Raw genomic sequence first — 21,129 nt, forward strand, 5'->3', positions numbered from 1 at the left:
CTTCCATAATGGACTTGCAAAAGTCATTGTAATGTATCAAGAGAGGAAAAAGAAAATGGAGAGAAGTGACTGATAGGAACACAGAAACCTGGAAGAAGTCGCAGATGGAAAGGTATAAGTGGAAGGTGCTTTCAGATTTAATGGCAGAGTCGAGCTCAGGGTGACCATGGTGGTGGATTTTATTGTGTGGAAGCACAGGAAAAATAGAACCACACTAAGCCATCTAAGGAGCTTCTGGCAAATGAGAATGGCCCTTATGAAAGAAGGGTAATTTCAGTGGCCCAGAGTCACTGTAGGGATGCAACATTCCCATAAATCATGCGCACTTGGACTTTTCAAGCTGTTCATACCTCACTTTAATTCTCCTCATGGACAGTATGATTGGGTTTCTTTATTTGTCACAATTTGATATGAAGCATCCTCACTGGGGAGAGTTCTCCCGCCAGGCTCTGGTATGGGCTGCTGCCAGGTTGTAAATGACCATCTTTAAAGTAGGCATCAATCTTGTTTGAACTAGTTATCATAGATTTTCCCATTCAAGTTTGCCAAGTCGTATACACACAAAAATATTGTTCCTAAATTTTTTAAAGGAATAACTGGCTTAATATAAGAATTTCACAAGATGAAAATTCCTGTGAATGCCAGAGTTTGCTTAAGTTTTTTCCAGAACCATCTTTTATCTTTACTCAGGACAGATACCTCTGAAGGTTTCTTTTATGTCTGGGTTCAAAACTGTGGATGCCTCATTGTGTTGTGTTGAAGTTTCATTTTACAGTGGTTGTTGGAAGCCATCACTTCTGTTCTCAGCACAACAGCTTTAATTTAGGCAAATTCTTGTCACCTTTAATCTAAATTCATTATCAAAACTTCTACACACATCTTTATTTTGACTGCTCTGAACATTCCTCCCAGCTTACTTTACAAACCAAATATAGATACATATTCATGTCTTATAAACATTTGAAAGAGAAACTCTTCCTTTTTAGATAAAGAGTAGTTGAGTGCCTTTCCCATAAATGGCAAGATATGTAGAACTAGAATTCCCCCACTGTATTCCACATAATTCCATTTCCTAAAACAATATTTTATATACAGGTTCTTTCCTTAAGATGTCCTGTAATAACATGGTAGATCCAGACCTAGCTTCTTATATGGGAGAATATCTCTATTCTAATCAAACTCCAATAATATCATGAAGCTGCTCTTTCTACAGTTCCATTTAAACCCCCCTTTCAACTCTTCTCTCAACCTATGCTCATGATACTAATTTATCCAAATGTCCTCCTCTCTACTCCCATCCCTTTTTCCTGCCCTTTCTATCCCCAGCCTATGCAATGCAATTCCTGTCACTTCCTTTAAAGCCTAAGAAAAACTTCATCTTACCCATATGTGCAGAACTGAGTATACAGTGGCAAATGAGGTATTGTTTTAGTTTGTACCAAGTCACCAGTAGAAAATTTAAAATTTACCTTTGGAAGTGTACTTAAGGTTTTAAAAATATTATGATTGAATTTCTAACTGCCAACTTTTTCAGGCAGGGTCAGTTTCCTTCACTTATTTTGTGTTGCCCATCATTTCCTTCCCGGTGTTGGTTATAGGAAGATCACTTGTTAACTTGAATTCACGTTATTCTTTAATTTCCTTCCCTTTTGTCTCTTTTTAACAATTTCTTCTAAACAAGAGACCTTGCTCTAGATGTAAATCAGCTATAAGAATTCATTTTCACGCACACACACATACACACAAAATCACCAGAATCACCTAGGAAGTTGCTAGAAATGCAGATTCTTTTTTAAAAAAATTTAATTTTAAGATTGGGCACAATACCTTTATTTTTATTTATTTATTTTTATGTGGTGCTGAGGATCAAAACCAGTGTCTCACACATGCCAGGCAAGCGCTCTACCACTGAGCTACAACCCCAGCCCAGATATGCAGATTTTTAGGTCCCATTCTGCTTTTTAATATGACACTGAGGTAATTCCTTGCATGTTAAAGCAAGGTAAACACCACAGTAAATAATCCAGTCTGAATGAGTTGATCACTTATTTTTATAAACCAGGAAATGTGTATTTAAATCCCCTTTTTTATCATGTGTGCTAGTGTGATATGTGTGTTTCTCTCTGGAGAGAGAAAGAGCAGGTGGAGTAGTTGGGAGACAACATTTTTTTTCCCTGTTGGAGACTTGTCTCATAAATATCTAGTGAATATATTTTCAATGGAGACTATTATTTCTGCAGTTCTTTGTTTTTTTCATTTTGTGTAAGCATATTAAACCACACAGGAAAACAGAGCTGTGAAAATATCACTTTAGAAAACACATTTGAGGTATCTAAGAGCTGAAATCATTTGATGAATTTTTAAAAAGCTGGCTGCTTTTTAAAGGCATTTATAATTCAAGGTGTTTGATTAACTTTTCAAGAGTTGAGTATTGGTAGACTTAAAATCAAAAGAAATGTTTTCCAGTGATCTGTTGGATTTTTAAAACTGGACGTGATGGAAGCAAGAAAACTGTGGTCTTATCCTTCTGAGTTTTGGTATTTTAACCTGACTTTTATTCCACTCATATAGCAGATTTAAATCTTCTGTGTGTATCACATGGGCTAATATGGGGCTGGCAGTGAATTTTTTTCTCTAGCTGTTATTCTGAGAGTTATTCTGAGAGCCTATCAAGTACTTCATCTTGCCAAAGATAAGTAATATAAATATATAATTAGATGTCAGTGTATAAATATTGTTGTGTAAAGCTGATTTTGAGCAAACAATAGCTAATTAAAGCACTTGCAATAGAACTTAAAGATACAGAGAACCCAAGGGAGGGAAAGAGAAGACAGATGAGGAGTAGAAAACAGAAATGTCAGTGAAAACATCCACGTAGCCAACAAAATGAAGCAATCATGTCAGGAAGATGAGAAAGATGTTTATGCTCAACCAGAGCCAGAGAAGAATGTCATAACTTCCAGAAGATAGGGACAAAGCTAATCAGAAAGATTTGACCATTGGAATGTCATATTTACACTTGAATATTGCTGATCTGGTATAAGTCATTCTACTTTTTATTTGTTGATTGATTCATTCATTTCATATTTCTTAAACCAAATATTAAGTCCATAAATCTATGGTAAGTGCTAGACAATGAAAATGTGAGTGTTGTACTTGTTTCTAAGGAGAGTTTAGGTTAGTAAAGATAAATATAAACAAGCAAATCCAAAAATGTGTTGTAGGAACTAAGATACAAGGTGATCAAGGGAGGGGAGCAGAGGTTCAAAGGTAAATTCTCCCTAGGCCAGTTAAGATAGGCTGTCTACAAACATGAACCCAACTTACTCAAGACACAGTCTAAGAAACTAGGATGGCTAGTGTTTTAGTCAGCTTTTTGTCACTGTGACCAAAAGGTCTGACAAGAATAACTTTAGAGGAAGAATAGTGTATTGTGGCTCATGGTTTCATAGGTTCAGCCTATGGTTGGTCAACTCCATAGCCTTGGGCCTGAGGTGAGGCAGAACATCATGACAGAAGGGCATGGTGGAGAAATGCTCCTCAGTTCAAGAAAGCCAGGAAGCAAAGAGAGTTCAACTCACCAGGAACAAAATGTAAATCCCAAAGTCATGTCCCCAGTAATTTATTTCCTCCAGTCGCATTCTACCTGCCTACAATTACCACCCAGGTTATCCATTCCAGTGATGCAATCCACTGATTAGGTTACAACTCTTATAATCTGATAATTTCACCTCTGAACATTCTTGCATTCTTTCACACACAAACTTTCGCGGTATACTTCATATCCAAACCATAGAGGTTTTTTACAAGAAGGTCAAGGGTATGGGGGAGGATAGAATTCACCAATTTGGAGAGCTACTTAATGTGCAAAGCACGACTTTTTTCTTGGATCTAGCAGGGAGACTCAAAATCACAAAGAATTACAAGGAAAAAGAAATACATAAGGAAAAAGGAGAGAAGTTAATATTTTTCAAGTGGCCAATATGCCATGCTTGTAAAATTTTATCAAAATGCATTCTGTCATGTGTACTTAGAAAGAACCAATTTTTTTTCTTTTTTTGGGGGGGGTGTGCTGGGGATCGAACCCAGGGCCTTGTGCTTACAAGGCAAGCACTCTACCATCTGAGCTATCTCCCCAGCCCCCCAAGTTTTTAAAAAAGTGCCCAATATCAGCAAGGATTGGGCAGGGCACATTGTAGGCACTGTATTAGTTTAACTTTCCAATGCAAAACTTTGCTAATGCAAAACTTGTCTGAGTACTGTGACTAGCTCAACACTCAGCCCCTGGCAATCACCTTAATTCATAAGTTCTTAAAGAAATGAATTGATTAATTTCATGGAGGGAGGTGAGACTTGGTTGACAAGGCAATAACTTTAGATGAACTAAATAATCATAAATAAAAATTAATGTGGCAGCAGTAAAAGACACCAGTAATTTTGTAAATTGGACTCTATCAATTTGTACAGAAATGTCCAGTTATACCTTTAGAAAAATACAAAACTGGATACTCTGGTTATTAGAATACTTATCTTGATATATAATCTGTCTATACATACATAATCCATTCTTTATAATGACCATATGTGAAGATTTGTCATATTTTTATGTTTTTAAAAATTATACAAAATGTGAAATGCATCAAATACCACAAAATTTGCATCTAATTAACGTTCTGTCTTAATTTCTTTAGATCCCTATGCAAATCCATTTAACACCCAAAGTAATTTTACCAGCCAAATTTTATCCGCAAACTGATTTAAACCAGATGTTATCATCTCCTGTGCCATACAGAGACAATGTTTTATTAGTTTACTGGTACAAAAAACTAAATACAAAATAGAAGGAAATCAAAAAGTTGCATGTTATTATGAGATATTTGATTAGAAACCTAAGAAATTTCTCCAAAATGAGTATTTTGATGCAAAATAGAGAATTACTTATTTTTTCATGGTATTGAGTGTAAGAGAAGGAAGAAGCTTTTGTTTAAGTTATGAGCAAATGAGAACATTTTTCCCATAGATTCTGGAAACTCAGACTAAACACATTCCTTCAGAAATTTCTGTCATGAGTTCGTGATTCCCTCTGTGTCACTGCAATGTCAAGCAGTTTTAGAGGTCAGGGAAATATTTGTGAACTGCGAAGTGCTTGAAGCTATTTGCCCTACCTTGTGAGATGACTGCTTATATAGGTGACAGTAATGTCAGGTGGACTTAATGTTTATAATCAGGGTTAACAAATGTCAGCAAAAATAGCATTGGGCAGATGATACATCTCATACCTCAAGGATTATTAAAAGTAGACACACAGTGTGCTGTGCTAAATCTAATCTCCCAGGCCACACTCTTCCTAACGTTGAAATTGGAAAGTTTTCTACTGTGCCTGTGACAGGGTACATTACTGACAATTTTCATCTTAGCCAGAAGAAATAACTGATTAGCCATTTAGTAAATCCCTGTAAAGAGATTCAGGAAAATCCTACCAAATTAAATGTAATAGGTCAAGTTCTCTTTATTTGCATATGTGATTATAATATGGAAATTTTAGATTAGAAAAGAATATATAGATGAAGACACCTATTACCAAGTAAATTACTCTAAGATTCTTAAGAATTGATTATGAGTAAACCATTAGGAAATTCCTGGTGGAGTTCTCAGGGAGTAAGCAAAAAAAAAAAAAAAGCAGAACAAGGGAACAAAAACCAGGGTCTAGACAATGTTCAGAGACCATATTTAGAAAACTTTCATGTGTAAACTACACTGAGCTTGTTTTTTAGGAATTCTGTTTTACTTGATTTGTGTTTTATCTTCCTTATAACATCAACCTGAGCACCTAAAAGCAAGATAATTTTCTACCCGGTGAATAAGGCAGATCTATATTGAAGTAAGCATTACCAAATCATCTAAATTTTTTTTCTTTGTTGACTTTACACAAAAACCTTAGAAATATGGTGTATTGATTACAGAAGGTCCATAAAACATTTGCTAGTTCTATTACAAAGGGGAGATAACTAACCTATGGATCAATATTGTACTATTTAAACCTGAAGAATAGAAATTCATATGGTTCTTGGGTTGACACATCACTTACATATTCATAAGCATTTTCAAACCATTTTATGTGGCTCAAGACTCAATGTAGCCAGCACTGTGAGGGATATAATGATTTAGTGTATGGTTACTGTTTCTAAAATGTTTTAAATCAACTTGAGTGATACAATCATTATTTAGTGTACAATTAGAAAATTTCATATTTATATATATACATATATATTTATAAATAATATCCAAGGAACCTAAATGAAATGAATCTAATATGAAATGAAGTTGACTTAATTAGATAATCTTTTATTCAAACACAAACACACACACACACACAACACACAAACACACACATTCAAATACATAGACACGGTAAATACACAGAACTCTGTTAACACCTACCATAGTGCTATGTTTACACAATGAGTGGATTTCCAAGATAAATTAAGAGAAAAATATTTCACAGGGAAGCACCTGCTTCATTAATATTGAATCAGGCAGGACGTTCAGCTCATGAAATCTAACACTCTTTTATGATCAAAAAGGTTACTTTTATTTATTGTTAAATGTGTCATTTCTTAAGTTTGTTATTCATGATAGAGCTGTATGAAGGATTTAAAAGAAGACAGGAGTATTTTTAAGCGATTTTCATACTGACCAATGTCTATTTCTACTTTTACTTGTTCTGTTTCTCAAAATTATTGAGTAGATTGATGATTTTTGACTTGGTACTAAATGAAGTCTTTTATATAACTTCTGAAAGGATTTTGTTGATACAGGTCTCTATTTAGTCCTTAGTTCCCTCATAGAGGAAATGTCATATTCAATGCCAATAAATTTTATTCATCATTCACGTAGGTGATTAAATCATTCATCCTGCAGATCATGTTGCTATATGGTTCAATGATTCAATTCAGCAAATACTAAGCACCTAACATGTACCACATAGACACTAGAGATGTAAAGGTAAATGAGATTTTAGATGAAAAATTTAAAGATTTAAAGATGAAAAAAGACTAAGTGATTTAATAGTTATCAAAATTCTAGAAAAGTGATTCAATTTTATTTTTTGTGATAAAGTTCGAAAAATGTGTTTGTCCAGATTCTTAGAGTCAAGAGTAATATCTCTAGAGCATACTATAGGATTTCAAACCCCCAGGTCAGTACTCCTATAATTTACCAACTAAAGACTCTCTAAAATGACCCACAAATTTGGATGTATACAGCTGAATCAAGAGGAAACCAACCATCACTGCTTCAGAAAAGCACTAACATAGCACTTGACTTCATTAGTTTGGCAAAAAGACCAAACTGAGATATCAGTTTTCAACTCACAAATTATAAAAGGGAAAGAATTATGTAGAGCCATATAATGAAGAATTAAGTTTTCTTAAGCAATATTATTGTTTCACTGAGATGGTAAAAATCGGGGGGTTAAGAGCTCATAACACATGTATACAATTTTTCATACATGCCTTAGACATTATTCTAAAACTAAGCTCTTTGATCAGACATGGTGGTGCACACCTGTAATCCCAGTGACTTGGAACATTGAGGCAGGAGGATTTTGAGTCCAGGTTTGAGATCAGCCTCCTCAGTAACTCAATGAGAACTTCTGGAAAAATTAAAAAATTAAAAAATAGAAAACAGGACTGGAGATATATTTCAATAGTAAAGTACTGGTGAGTTCAATTTCTTAAACAAAAATAAAAATAAGAAAAGATCCTCTTTGAAGTATTTACTTTATTTCCAGAGACAATATTTTTAATGAAATAATAATTGTTTTAAACATATCCTTTATAAGTGCTATTAAAATTAGTCACATTTCTTTCTAATTTTTAAATTTATTTTCAAAATAAAAATTAATGTAAATGTTCATTGTAAAAAAAAAATCCAGATTTTTTTTCTTTCCAAGTATGTCCCACCACTGAGATACATCTCCAGCCTTTTTCTTTTTTCATATTTTTATTGGTGCATTATAGTTGTACATAATGGTGAAAGTTGTTGTTATGTGATTATAAATAGACAAAATGTAACAATATAATTTCTAAGCATGAGAAAAATTAAGTCTATGTCTTATTTAAGGTAAGAACACGTCTTTATCTCTTCATAAAGTTTACCAAATATTCAGTTTTTTATTGCTTATTTAGCTAAAGAAGTCAAGTGATTCAGTTCTGATAATAAAATGTAAGAGACATAAGTTAAGGACTTTCAGTGCAACTCTTCCCTTCATAATAAAAACAAAGAAACATACACAAAAAGAAGTTGCTTCTTCTCTCCCTAGCTGGGACACTGTTGTGTGTGGGAGAGAATTCTTATAGTTATAGTTAACTTACGATCATGTGGGGAAAGCCAAGAAAAAGTCTTGCCAAAACAGTTCCTTGACTTCACTGAGGTTCTGAACCAACACCGTCCCTGTCTGTCACCAAACATTTGTTTTGTAATATAACTGAATTATTTTATTGGGTAAGTCAGCATTATTCAGATATCCTGAAATGTGCATTTAAAGTACACTGGTGATTACTGATAAATCTTGAAGAGCACTTATAGAAACTTGGAATATGTAGAGAGAAGACTGTGGCCCAGGAGAGAGTGGATATCCTGTAAGACTCTTCTGGAGGTTCCGAGCTAAGAGACAGGACCACATGAGGCAGAGCAAAAAGTAAAACAAGAAGTGGGGGACACAGGCTAATGGTCAGCTTGTGGAGCACTTGGTTTTCCAGCCCTCTCTCCATATACAAAACACACCGTAGTCAACAAGTTATTCTCCTGGGAGGTTTGGAAGGAGTGGGGATGTCAATGGTTCTTTTCTGCAGCTATTGAACAAGAAGAGAACAGGATAGTGAAATAAGAATAAAGCCCTACTTATGTTGGCATGTAGGGAAATGTGAGGAGAAACTGCCACTTATTCAACAAGAAGAAAAACTCTGAGCCAACATCTGTGTCGTGTACCAGTTTTCATCCTTGAATGTGAGTGAAAAATTATGTAAAAGACCTAGGCAAAGAAATGAGTTTGTGGTAAAGAAGAGTTATTCAGAAAACTCAGGAGAAATTAAAATGCAATAAATATAAAAAATAAATATGAACCCTTTTTCTTTTCATAGCTTACAACCTTAGGGCAGTATTTACATATATAATTCACCCATTTAAGATGTACTAGTCAATTTTTAAGCCATTTCCACAAATCATTTTTGGAAGTATTTTCAACACGCAGTAGGATTCTTTGTGCCCGTTTGGATGAGTTTTAAAATTCATTAATATTATTTTAATTGCATATATTTATGTGATGCAGTGTTATAAACACATACATACAATCTGTATTAATAAAATCAATGTGATTAGTATTTTCATCTTCTTAAGTGTTTTATTTTTAATTAATTGATAATATATTTTAACTAACACATAAAAACATTAAAAATTATACATATTAATGGGGTACCCTGTAATGTTTTGACACATGTATTCATTGTTTAATGTTTAAACCTGGTTAATTGTATTTAACTCCTCAAGCATTCATCATTTCTTCTGGTGAAACTTTCAAAATCCTTTCTTCTAGATTTTTGAAATGTACGGAACACAGTCACTGACCCAATAGCATGCCAGAATTTCTTGCTCCTGGGTAAATGTATCATAGTATCCATTGACCAACATTTCCCATCCCTCCCTCTACTCTCTCAGGCCTCTGGTACTGTGGCAACCAACATTCTACTCTCAACTGCTACAAGATCAACTTTTTTATATTTCATGTATGATTGAGATCATGTGGTAATTTTTGTGCCTGGCATATTTCACGTAACATAATGATCTCAAGTTCCATTCATTTTGTTATAAATTATAGGGTTTCATTCTCTTTTATGGGTGAATCATATTCCATTGTGGATATGTATCACATTTTCATTATCTGTTCTTCAGTAGGTAGACACTTGGGTTGTTTCCATTTCTGGGCTATTGTGAACAGTGCTTCAGTGAATATGGGAGTGTAGATGTCTCTTTAACAAGCTGATCTATTTTGCTTTAGATATGTACTCTGTAATATATTGCTAGATCATACATTAGACTTTTATTTTTTGAGAACCCTCCATACTCTTCTTCACAATGGCAGTACTCATTTACGTTCCCACCAACATTTTGCAAGAGTTCTCCTTTCTCAACCCTCACCAGCATTTGCTTTCCTCAGTCTTTCAGATATTAGTCACTGTAGTTGGGGTGAGATGATAATCTAATAGTAGTTTCGACTTGCATTTCCCCAACAGTTAGTGAAGTTGAGCATAGTCACAAGTGTATTGGTCACTTGAATTTATTCTCTAGATAAGTGTCCATTTCTATCATTTGCCCATTCGAAATTGGATTATTTATTTTGTTTTGTTTATTGTTATTGAGCTTTTTCAGACCCTATATGTTCTGAATCCTTTGTCTTAATCCTTGGTCAGATGTAGTTTGCAATTTCCCTCCCTTCCTGTTAGATTTTCTCTTCCTGGTGGTGTTTCCTTACCTCTACAGAAGCTTCTTAGTTTGATGAAATCCTATTTGTGTATTTCTGTTTTCATTGCTTGTTCTTTCACAGTCTTGCCCATAACAAATGTTTTGAAGCATTTCCTCTATGTTTTTTTCTAGTAGTTTCCTAGTTTCAGATCTTATATTTAGGTCTTTGATCCATTTTGAGATTATTTTAATAGAGGGTGAGAGATAATAGTCACATTTCAACCTTTTTCATGTCAATACCCAGTTTTCCCAGTACTGTTTATTGAAGAGAATGTTATTTCTCCAATATATGTCTTTAGCATCTTTGTAAAAAAAAAAAAATCATTCAACTGTAAAATGCATCACATTATTTCTGGGTTCCTTATTCTATTCCATTGGATTGTGCATCTGTTTTTATGCCAATATTATGCTATTTTGATTATTTCAGATTTGTAGTATATTTTGAAATCAGGTAATGTGATGCCTGCAACTTTGTTCTTTTTGTTCAAGATGACCTTTGCTAGTCAGGGACTTTTGCATTTCTATATGAATTTTTAAAGTTTTTTTTTAGTTCTGGAAATAATGTCATTGATATTTTGATAGGGGTGGTTAGCCCTGTTTGCAGATATGATTCTGCATGTAGGAAAACCTAAGTACCCCACCAAAAGACTACTAGAACTGACAATTTCAGTAAAGTTGCAGGATACAAAGTCAGTCTACTGACATAAAAATCAGTAACATTTTACACAGAACTTTATATTATGTAGAAGGAAATGAGAGGGAGGGGTATAAAAAATAATGGAATGAGACTGACATCATTACCCTATGTACACGTATGATTACACAAATGGTATGAATCTACATCATGCACAACCATAGAAATGAAATGATGTACCCCATTTGTATACAATGAATCAAAATGCAGTCTGTAGAAAATTCAAAAATAAATAATTAAAAAATGTTGCTGAGAAATAAATCATGAAAATCATTGCATTAAAAATAGCTCTAAAATAAATAAATAAAATACCTAAATAAATTTAACCAGGAAGTGGAAAACCTGTATAATAAAAATCACAAAACTCAGATTAATGAAATTGAAAACAACAACACACACACAAATGAAAAGACTTTCCATGTTCAAGGGTAAGAAGAACCAAAATCGTTAAAATGCCCATACCATTAAAAGCAATTCACAGATTCAATGCAATTCCCATTTATTGTGAATTCCCATCCCTATCCTCTTCTCTCGACTATTAATCTATTATCTGTGTCTGTAGATTTATATCTTCTGGATATTTCACTTGAATGGACTCATGCAATACATGGACACTCATATCTTGCTTCTTTCACTTAACATTACTGGTTATTTCTCTCTTGTAGAAGGTATCCATCATTTGCCATCAAATCATAACACCCACTGTAAGACAGAGGATATTACATATAAAACAAAAGAGAAGGATATAATGAAAAACCAACAAACAAATTGAAGACATTTGGGATGGCCAAATAAAAATATGTTAAAAGGAATGGACAGTAAAGTCAACAAATGTTTCTAAAATAGTAAACGCTATTACCAAACTTAAGTTCCTTCATATCCTTAATTTTTTCCTGTTTTGTGCACTTAGATAATTTTTCTAAGTAGAGTTTTTAAAATAAAAGTTATGTCCATAAACAAAAATATTGTATATAAAGGAAATTGAAAAAAGAAAAAAAAGTAATTTTAATCTTGTCTCTCATTTTTATACTTGTTTTCATGTCCTTCTATTATTAACATAGACTTGAAAAGTTTAACTTTTATAATTGCTGTGTAGCCCACCCAAAACCACTAAACTGAGTGGGAATCTTGATTGGTTAGATATTGAGAGCATGCCCATATTTTCTGATGTATGAATAAATGCATAATTTATATAACTGAGTATATTTACTCACCATTCTAATTGCACACTATTTCCTTAAGTTAGATTTTCAAATGAAATTTCTGGGTTAAAGAATATAGAACCTTGTAATATAATATGCTAAAATTCTTTAGTGACACAGGAATTTAATTTGGGGGTAGTGTTGAAATTATTCTTTTATTACATTGTTCAGATTTGAGTACCAGGCAAATTACATGATATAATAATTTGCTTAAATATTGACCAATGTTTTCCTCTTTCTACATGAAAACTAAATGTACACACACACACACACACATACACACACACACACACACACACACATGAACTTGTACATAAACATGAACACTCCAAAATACCATGTATTAAATTTATAACATGTTTTCCAACCTGGGCACAATATAATTGAAAGTGTAGGTGGCATTTACTGAAGTCCTCCCTACCTTCCCAGATTGGTTCAGACACTCTTCTTAAATGCTCCCAGAGTCAGCATATCTGGATTTTTCTTATCAGATTACATTTAAATAGACTCTTTGTAAAGCTACCTTCCTTTTAGCCACCACAATATAAGTAACATGAAAGTGGATGTTATATTTAATTTGTATCTCCAGCCCCAACGTCTATTACACAGTGTCTAAAACAATTTACTCACAATGCCTGTCTACACAAAAAGAACCAAAAGTTCTGAACAGCATGATTTTAAACATTTAATCATTATTTTGCTGTATTTCCTTTTATTAGGAGACTAAATTTTAGAAATATTTCTGCATTTTCTTTTTTCAAGTTGTCTACATTGAAGATAAATTTTTTAATTATTTCCAAGTTTAAAAATCAAAGCCTGTAGGGGTTTGATTTAGTTTATAAAACCTAGAAAATAAAATGGAAAATTACCTTTGTAAATGTATTTATAGCTATCAAATGATGAAATCCAAGTGTGAAATGTTCATTTGCCATAATGAAGAATCTTAATTTCAACACAGAAATCTTAAATATACTTTTGGAATATGACTTTCTTCTTTCTGGTCTCAGCAAGAATGTATAAAGTGAATGAGGATATATTAAGGAATCCTGTAATTTTTCTGAAACGAAATCATCCAGTTTTGTTTGATTGCAGAACCTTTTAAGCCAGTGTTTGGACTGACTTGTGTTTCTATGTATAGATCACCTGCTTTCTGCCTCCCAGAATTCATAAAACCTTTTTTTCTGCCTGAATATAACCTCTTCCTTTTTGTTGTTGTTGTTGTTGTTGTTGTTGTTATTTTAGGGTGATTGGAGTGGGGATGGAAGAATGAATTTTCCAATTTGAACCCAAAATTTCAACTGTTTAAAAAATATAATTTTAAAATTTGATATTCTCAGTTGGAACTTTTGATTGTCAAAAGGAATTTTCTGATAAAATAGAAAATGCTGCTCCATCATGGGATTTTCACATTATGAGATTGTTTCTTTTTAATTGCAGGAGGCCTTACTAGCTTATCGTAGAAAATTACCAAATGAGCCATTCTTTCTTGCTTTTGTAGAGATTTGCTTGCTGACCAAGGGACGACGCACTGCCAGTGTTCGAGCTGATACATATTGTCGTCTTTATTCCCTTTCGGTGGACAATTTCAATGAGGTCCTGGAGGAATATCCAATGATGAGGAGAGCCTTCGAGACAGTTGCCATTGACAGACTAGATCGGATAGGTACTCTTTACTTTTCTAACTTGTTCACGCAAAATTTAATTTTCATTTTGTGGCATAATATGTTTGCATAAGTCCCAAAAGCTAGTTTGCAGCTTGTTTACATAGAAAAACAATTATCTGTAACCATTTTTCTAGAAAGTTCTGAGGTCCTATCTATCCTCCTATTTTCTGGGTTTACATATTCATGTCTGTTTTTACTAGCTACTCAAATCTGATATCCCAAGTGATAACAAAATAGATTGAATCTTCAGGTAAAAACCATTAATGCAAATTCTAGATAGCATTAAAATAGAACTAAAAATACAATAGTATGAGTCTACATTACAAACCAAATTTTGTCACAAGGTTCATTTTTGTCTTTACATTTTATCCTCATATTAAAAATTGAAAACTTATGTATTTAACCAGCAGAAACTTATTAAAATGCTTGTGATGCAGACTCATGCAAAAAACGCCTTGATGGAAATGCCCAACCTATATGTTTTACTTTGCAAAGCCAGTGTACAATCTTTTAGTGCTACAAATAAAAATATATAAATTAGACCTAATTAGTTATGCTAATTTAATGATTTGCATAATTGCTATAGTACAGTTATATCAGATCAGCTTGCTCTTAACTTCCTTAAATATTCTGGAACATTCTGACATATTATACAGGGGTATCATTCATTTTCCAAACTTGGACCTTCTTTGCCCATCCTAACCTCTGTCCCCTTTCCCAACTTATTTCTACTCAGCCTTCATAACTGTAGGTTTTCCTGTAGAAATCTTCTCTGACTTCTCATCCCCTAATAGGTTGAGTTCCCTGATTATGTTCTCTTACAACAACTGAATTTCCCCCATCAGAACACTTTTATTATAGTAAGTAGAGATACTAAGCTTTGTGAACGCAGAGATCATGTCTTATTAACCTTTACATTCACAGTACCTGATGCCCAGTGAATATTTGTTGAAGAATGGGAGGGAGGGAGAAAGGAATAAGTGAACTTAAGTTCACTTAAGATGAGACTGGGATCAGTTAGGAGTAAACAAAAATGTACCTCTACTGCTTCATTTTTATTAATGGTAAGGACATAGATTGATATATTGTTATGTCAATTTTTTCCTGCTCTTGGTTTCTTTCTTTCCCTCTGTTATTATGGAATAACAGATTGTATAAATATCTGGAATTTGATTAGGAGACATAAAGGCAGTATTGAATGTTATCATTAAATATAACAAACATTCTAGAAATTGATGTTGACAGCTGAGAGAATTTACAGAACATAGTTATCCAAGGAGGTAATAGCCATAAAAGAAGTAGGCAAACTTGATAGTATCCATGTAGTTTGAAAAGAAGTTTTGTTTTTCTGGCTTGAGTGTTCATGTTAGACACAGAGATTAATTTTGGAGTATTAGTTTTTCCTATGCCAGCTGGACATATTCTGATAACACATGAAACTTAGGATGTTTCAGAAAAGAATTTCTGTTGATCTGATAACAACTTCACTATCATCTAATTTATTGCAGTTAATTTGTTTAAAAGAATATTTGCATGAAATGGTGTGCAATTAATTATAGAGGCAGTAAAATTGCTAGTAAGCACAAGTTAATTGCATTTTGATCTTCATAAAATTGTAACAGCACATTAAGATTATTTTAACTCTTTCCAAGGTTACAGATGCTTAGATTAAGAAATGCTGACTATTAAAATGGTCACAAAGAAATGTTATTCTTCTCATTTTTGTGACCATTGCTTACAAATGTACAATGTAGTTAGTTAAGGGAATATGCTTAAAGAATTTGTATTTATTACTAATATAGGATTTTTGTTCTTCGGGAAATTAGTACAGTTTCTTTAAAAAAGAGAGGTACCTATTTTGTCAGGAATAAAAATTATTGCCTTTTTAGTAATCAATAAAATTATAATGCGTTTTCATTTTGTAAAAATATACATTTTTTTTTGATATGGTACTGAATTTAGCACCAAAGCAAACTCTTTTACTTTTCAGTTACCATATTCACTTGGGTTATGTTTTATCAATGATGTCATGGAAAAGTAAATGCTTGCTCCTTCTTTCACCAATCCACTAATAATTCTAATTGTTAGTCTGCCAGCAAATCTCTAGTTATTTTAAAACACTTCTAAGATGATGACAGAAGAGCTAAGGCTTATTGAGGTCCTTAGTGTGAGCTGAGCACCTGCCACACTGTGTCCCTGGCCTTCACTCCAACACTTCAGGAGAGGAATGATGATAAGATGGTTCTCACCTGGATGCACGTAAAAATGCCTTGGGAAAATTCCCTTTTAAGGCACAACAGTCTGGATCCTGTGTGGGTCCAGATTTTGAATTGGTAGGAGGTTTGCTGGCCATTAGCACATTTTGAAGCTCCAGAGATGGGAGAAATATGCAATAGGGATTGAGAATCATTGGTGCAGGGCACTGGTCAAGGGCCTGATATGCTGCTCTCTAAACACCCTGGAGTCTTGGTAGAATGCAGTGGCAGATTCAGCCTGTGGTGGCAGGCCCAGGAAGCTGCGTTTCTAGAAAGTGATCAGATGGCAGGGGTGCAGCCAGTCTGTTATCTGCACATGAGTGTACAATCATATTTCTTCTGTTCCCTTCCTACCCCTGTTACTTTCTCACTACGTTTTCCTAGGCATTGTTTTTCATCTTCCCATGTCTAGGTCTCCTTTCCAGTAACAATGGGATTATGAATACCCCTATCTCATAGGGTGGAAGATAAAATAAAACAATGTACTAAAGTCCGTAGAGGTATTCACATTTGCTCTGATTTCTCCATCCACTTTCCTTGTATGAAATTCAAATCTTATTTCCAGGCTTAGCCTTATCTAAAAGTCCCTTCTCCCATTCCTCAAGATAGCTGTAGTGTTAAATATCTCCATGACTTCCATACACTTTTCCACGTGACTTCAGTAGAAGTTAAGATTTACCAGGTCTCTCTTGTGAGAGACTCTCTCACCTGGTATCGTCATCAGTCAGGAGCAGACTGTAAGTGTCTACTCTATTCTTTTTCCTTTTTATCTTTTTTTCCTTCTTTGCTGATAGGCAAGAAGAACTCCATTCTTCTGCAAAAGTTCCAGAAGGATCTGAACACTGGTGTTTTCAACAATCAGGAGAACGAGATCCTGAAGCAGATTGTGAAACATGACCGGGAGATGGTGCAGGCAATCGCTCCGATCAATTATCCTCAAATGACAGCCCTGAATTCGACCTCTTCCACCACGACGCCAACCTCGCGCATGAGGACACAATCTCCGCCGGTGTACACAGCAACCAGCCTGTCTCACAGCAATCTGCATTCCCCGAGCCCCAGCACACAGACACCTCAACCGTCGGCCATCCTCTCGCCCTGCTCCTACACCACTGCCGTGTGCAGCCCTCCTGTACAGAGCCCGCTGACCACGCGAACTTTCCACTATGCTTCCCCCACTGCCTCCCAGTTGTCACTCATGCAGCAGCAGCAGCAGCAGCAGCTGCAGTCCCAGGCATCGCAGACTCAGCCTCAGCAGCAGCAGCCGCCGCCACAACAGCCACAGACACCCAGCAGCTCCACACCGAAAAACGAAGTGCACAAGAGCACGCAGGCGCTTCATAACACCAACCTGACCCGAGAAGTCAGGCCCCTCTCGGCCTCGCAGCCCTCGCTGCCCCATGAGGTGTCCACTCTGATCTCCAGACCTCATCCCACTGTGGGCGAGTCCCTGGCCTCCATCCCCCAACCTGTGGCGGCTGTCCACGGCACGGGCCTTCAGGCTGGGGGCAGGGGCACTGTCCCTCCGCGAGTCACCCTCTTCCGACAGATGTCGTCGGGAGCCATTCCCCCCAACCGAGGAGTCCCTCCTGCACCCCCTCCACCAGCAGCCGCTCTTCAGAGGGAGTCTTCCTCAGTCTTAAACACAGACCCAGATGCAGAAAAGCCACGATTTGCTTCAAATTTATGATCCCTGCTGATTGTCAAAGCAGAAAGAAATACTCTAATAAACTGAGAGTATTCTCAGAACTTATTTTATTCTATCTCCTGATAGATCCCTATAGCCTACTATGAAGAGATATTTTAGACAGCTCTGGCCTACATGCAAAATGTAAAAACATATTATACATATACTATTAAATATATATCTAAATTCCCAAGAGAAGTTCAAAAGACCTGTTTAGCATTCAGTGTTATATGTCTTCCTTTCTTTAAACCATTAAAAGATTTAAAATGCTGTTGTAAGATTATTTCTTTCTAATCTACTTTTACTTAATTCCTTTGGTATATGTATTTCTCTATTTTATGAAGAGTTCTTGGATTCAGTGGGAACAAAACTCTGATTTTAAAAAGGCAACTCATATGAGCTCCGGAATAGCACCAATCAAAACTTTCATTCATTAGTTGTGTCTGCATCTAAATTTTCAATCATTAATTATGGGGGATTAAACAGTAAATCCCATTTTATAGATCTAAATTGTATTTTGGTGCTTTCAATTTTGAATCAGAAAAAGAACACATTACATGCTTGGCCATTGTAGGAGACTAGCATTGCCACTGTTAAAAGACTGTCTCTAACCTCAAACATGTTCACTGGTCTTTCAGAAAGCTGAGGGAATATTTCTCTTCATGTGTTATTGGACTTTTACCAAGACTTAATCAATGTTAGCTGTAAATAACTTTTTGAACCCAAATAAAAATAGCTATTCTGTGTTGTATGAAGGTAAAAGTCATTGTTTAAGGATTTAGTTTTATTGCTTCACTTCAAAACTTAGAGTTTTAAATTTTACAAAACCTAATTGTGACAATTATTCAATTGTAATGCAATGGCTTGAAACCTACACTATTATTTTAACCTGCAACGTTTTATGCAAAAATGTATGCTCGAATCTACAAATTGCTTGTATTACACCAAAAATCATTACTTTTCTTCCTTCTTGCCATAATCAAGCATCTGAAAATAGTCCCTGCATGCTTTTGGGGGGAAAAAAATAATAGGTTCAAATCATTCATTGTAAGGGAAGGCTTACAGTATTTCTCATTTCTAGAAAAGTATAAAAATTCATTAATTGCCTATCTTAAAATTCTTATAAGGCTGACTTGGATCTCTGACTTAAGTCTAGAAGTGAGGTTTTTCACTTTAATTTACTATTATTGCTATTATTATCATTTAAGTGATCATTTGTAAAGCACAGCTTGATTTGGAGTTGGAAGTGTGTTCTATGTCTTCATTGTAGTTGGTAGTTCACTGTGGTGTTAATTTCAAGAAATAAATACAATATATCATCATGTCTGTTTGGGAACACACATTTTGCTCTATGTATATTGCAACTAAGTGGTTAGTAATCTTAAGGCATGTGGTGACTAACATAGACCTTAGATACGAAGCTCATTATTTCAAATGTGCTGAAAACAGTATGTACATGGTGACAGAAAGCTCGGGTAAAGTTGAATGTCTGTGAGCATTGTTCGTTTGTTTGTTCATTTGTTTCCTTAATTCTTTCCAAGATCTGTGAGCATCTGCTTCTTCTCAAAGAAGTCCCTTAGTAATCATTTGTGCCTAATGCATCACAAAAATGTGGTGGATGACTGGAACACAATGGAAAAATTCCTAATATCCAACTTCTGCAAATAACCCAAGTAAAGAGAATGACCTAAAGTGGAGAACTTCAGTATCTCTGATGCTGACGGCACACTGAAGAAGAACTTTAAAAAGATAACACATTATATGGGACAGGGCCTCCAGACAGATTGAGGACAGAAAGTAGAAACAAAAGCAAAACTTCTGAAGTGGATCCATGCTGCTTGTTATGCCTTCTATGGATATAATATTTATAATACCAAAATGAGTTACTATGTTTAATTTCTAACAGATCCCAACTCATGTGGAAGTGATCAACAATGCTAGTCAATGTATTATCCTTAATATGCTGGTGATAAATGATGGCATGTCAGGAATGGCCTGAAAAAGGAATTGTTCAGTCTACCTAGAATCTATGGGAAAGCTGCAAGACCATTTTAAGTATCAGTACAAAATTCCTTTATTTCATTAAAATATGAGAATTAACTTCAATTTATTAAGATCACGCATTGCTCCTTTAAATTGTGAAAGATTTACATTTGATAGGATTAATGGGTTTGGTAGTGAAATATTTTTATATATATATATGAGTTTTTGGGTTTTTATTTTGAGCACTATTGGGAATCATAAGCAAAATTGAATTGCATGGTCTTTCAGTGCAACCATACAATTTTTATTCACTTTGTAATAGAATGGAAAAAAAAAAACCCTAAGGTTTATATGCTAAACTAAACAAGGTACAGGGTAAATTATATACATATATATGTATGAATGTATATATACTTAGGTTAAGAAAAAATTGACTCACATTCCTGTAATATAAAGGATCATTGATAGGTGACAGTGACCTCTTTTTCTCTGTACATAGTTAAGCCCATAAAGTATGGAGTTTTAATCTGTACAGAAAGAAATGTATAATTGAAAAGATTGGCCTTTTTGCTGCTGGGAAGATAGTAACATAGCTGATTCCTACAACAACTGTATGATCAGGGATGAGTTAGAGTATTTCTTTTGTCTTTGCTCAAAGCCATACATATATAAATATATATAAAGATTATTAATAAATTCAGCAGAAAATAAACTAAAATCATGAATATTTTATTTTATCAGTATTCTCTAATCAAATGTTTTGTTTTATTTATGAGTATGGTTTTCCTCTGTCTTCCTTTATTTATCTCATATGATTGCCAAGAGGGCTTCTAGTTGAGAATCATCATAAAGTTAATTATAGATGTTCTATAATTGTAGAATGAAAGGAATTTCAATAGAACTTGCATTTCTCAACTATTCTTTTATCTTACTCTTTCACATAGTAAAATTTGAGTTTTTTAAAAAAAATTTTTGTTCTATACTGCCTCAGCATGTGGTTGTTGTCCAGTTGGAAAAATCATTCATTTTTTTGTTATTGGATGAGAAATAATTGTCGAGTAATATACATATTCACACCTATTTTGTTACAGGTTTTAGGCTTGCAAAGTTTTTTGGATAGTGG

The 21,129-nt window shown here is 34.4% G+C and overlaps 1 protein-coding gene across 2 annotated transcripts in view; it reads left to right on the top strand.

The window, feature by feature from the left end:
- HCN1 (hyperpolarization activated cyclic nucleotide gated potassium channel 1) overlaps positions 1–20,399 on the top strand; it is a 404,733-nt gene extending 384,334 nt beyond the window's left edge. For both annotated transcript variants that reach the window (XM_079145911.1, XM_079145910.1), the window contains exons 7-8: positions 13,916–14,080; positions 17,131–20,399. In XM_079145911.1, the coding sequence (XP_079002037.1) occupies positions 13,916–14,080; positions 17,131–18,026 (1,061 nt within the window). In that variant the 3' untranslated portion in view covers positions 18,027–20,399. The remainder of the gene's footprint in view (positions 1–13,915; positions 14,081–17,130) is intronic.
- The last annotated feature ends 730 nt before the right edge of the window (positions 20,400–21,129 follow it).

Source organism: Sciurus vulgaris (assembly GCF_902686455.1).
Source record: "Sciurus vulgaris genome assembly, chromosome: 6".
Taxonomy (NCBI): Eukaryota; Metazoa; Chordata; class Mammalia; order Rodentia; family Sciuridae; genus Sciurus; species Sciurus vulgaris.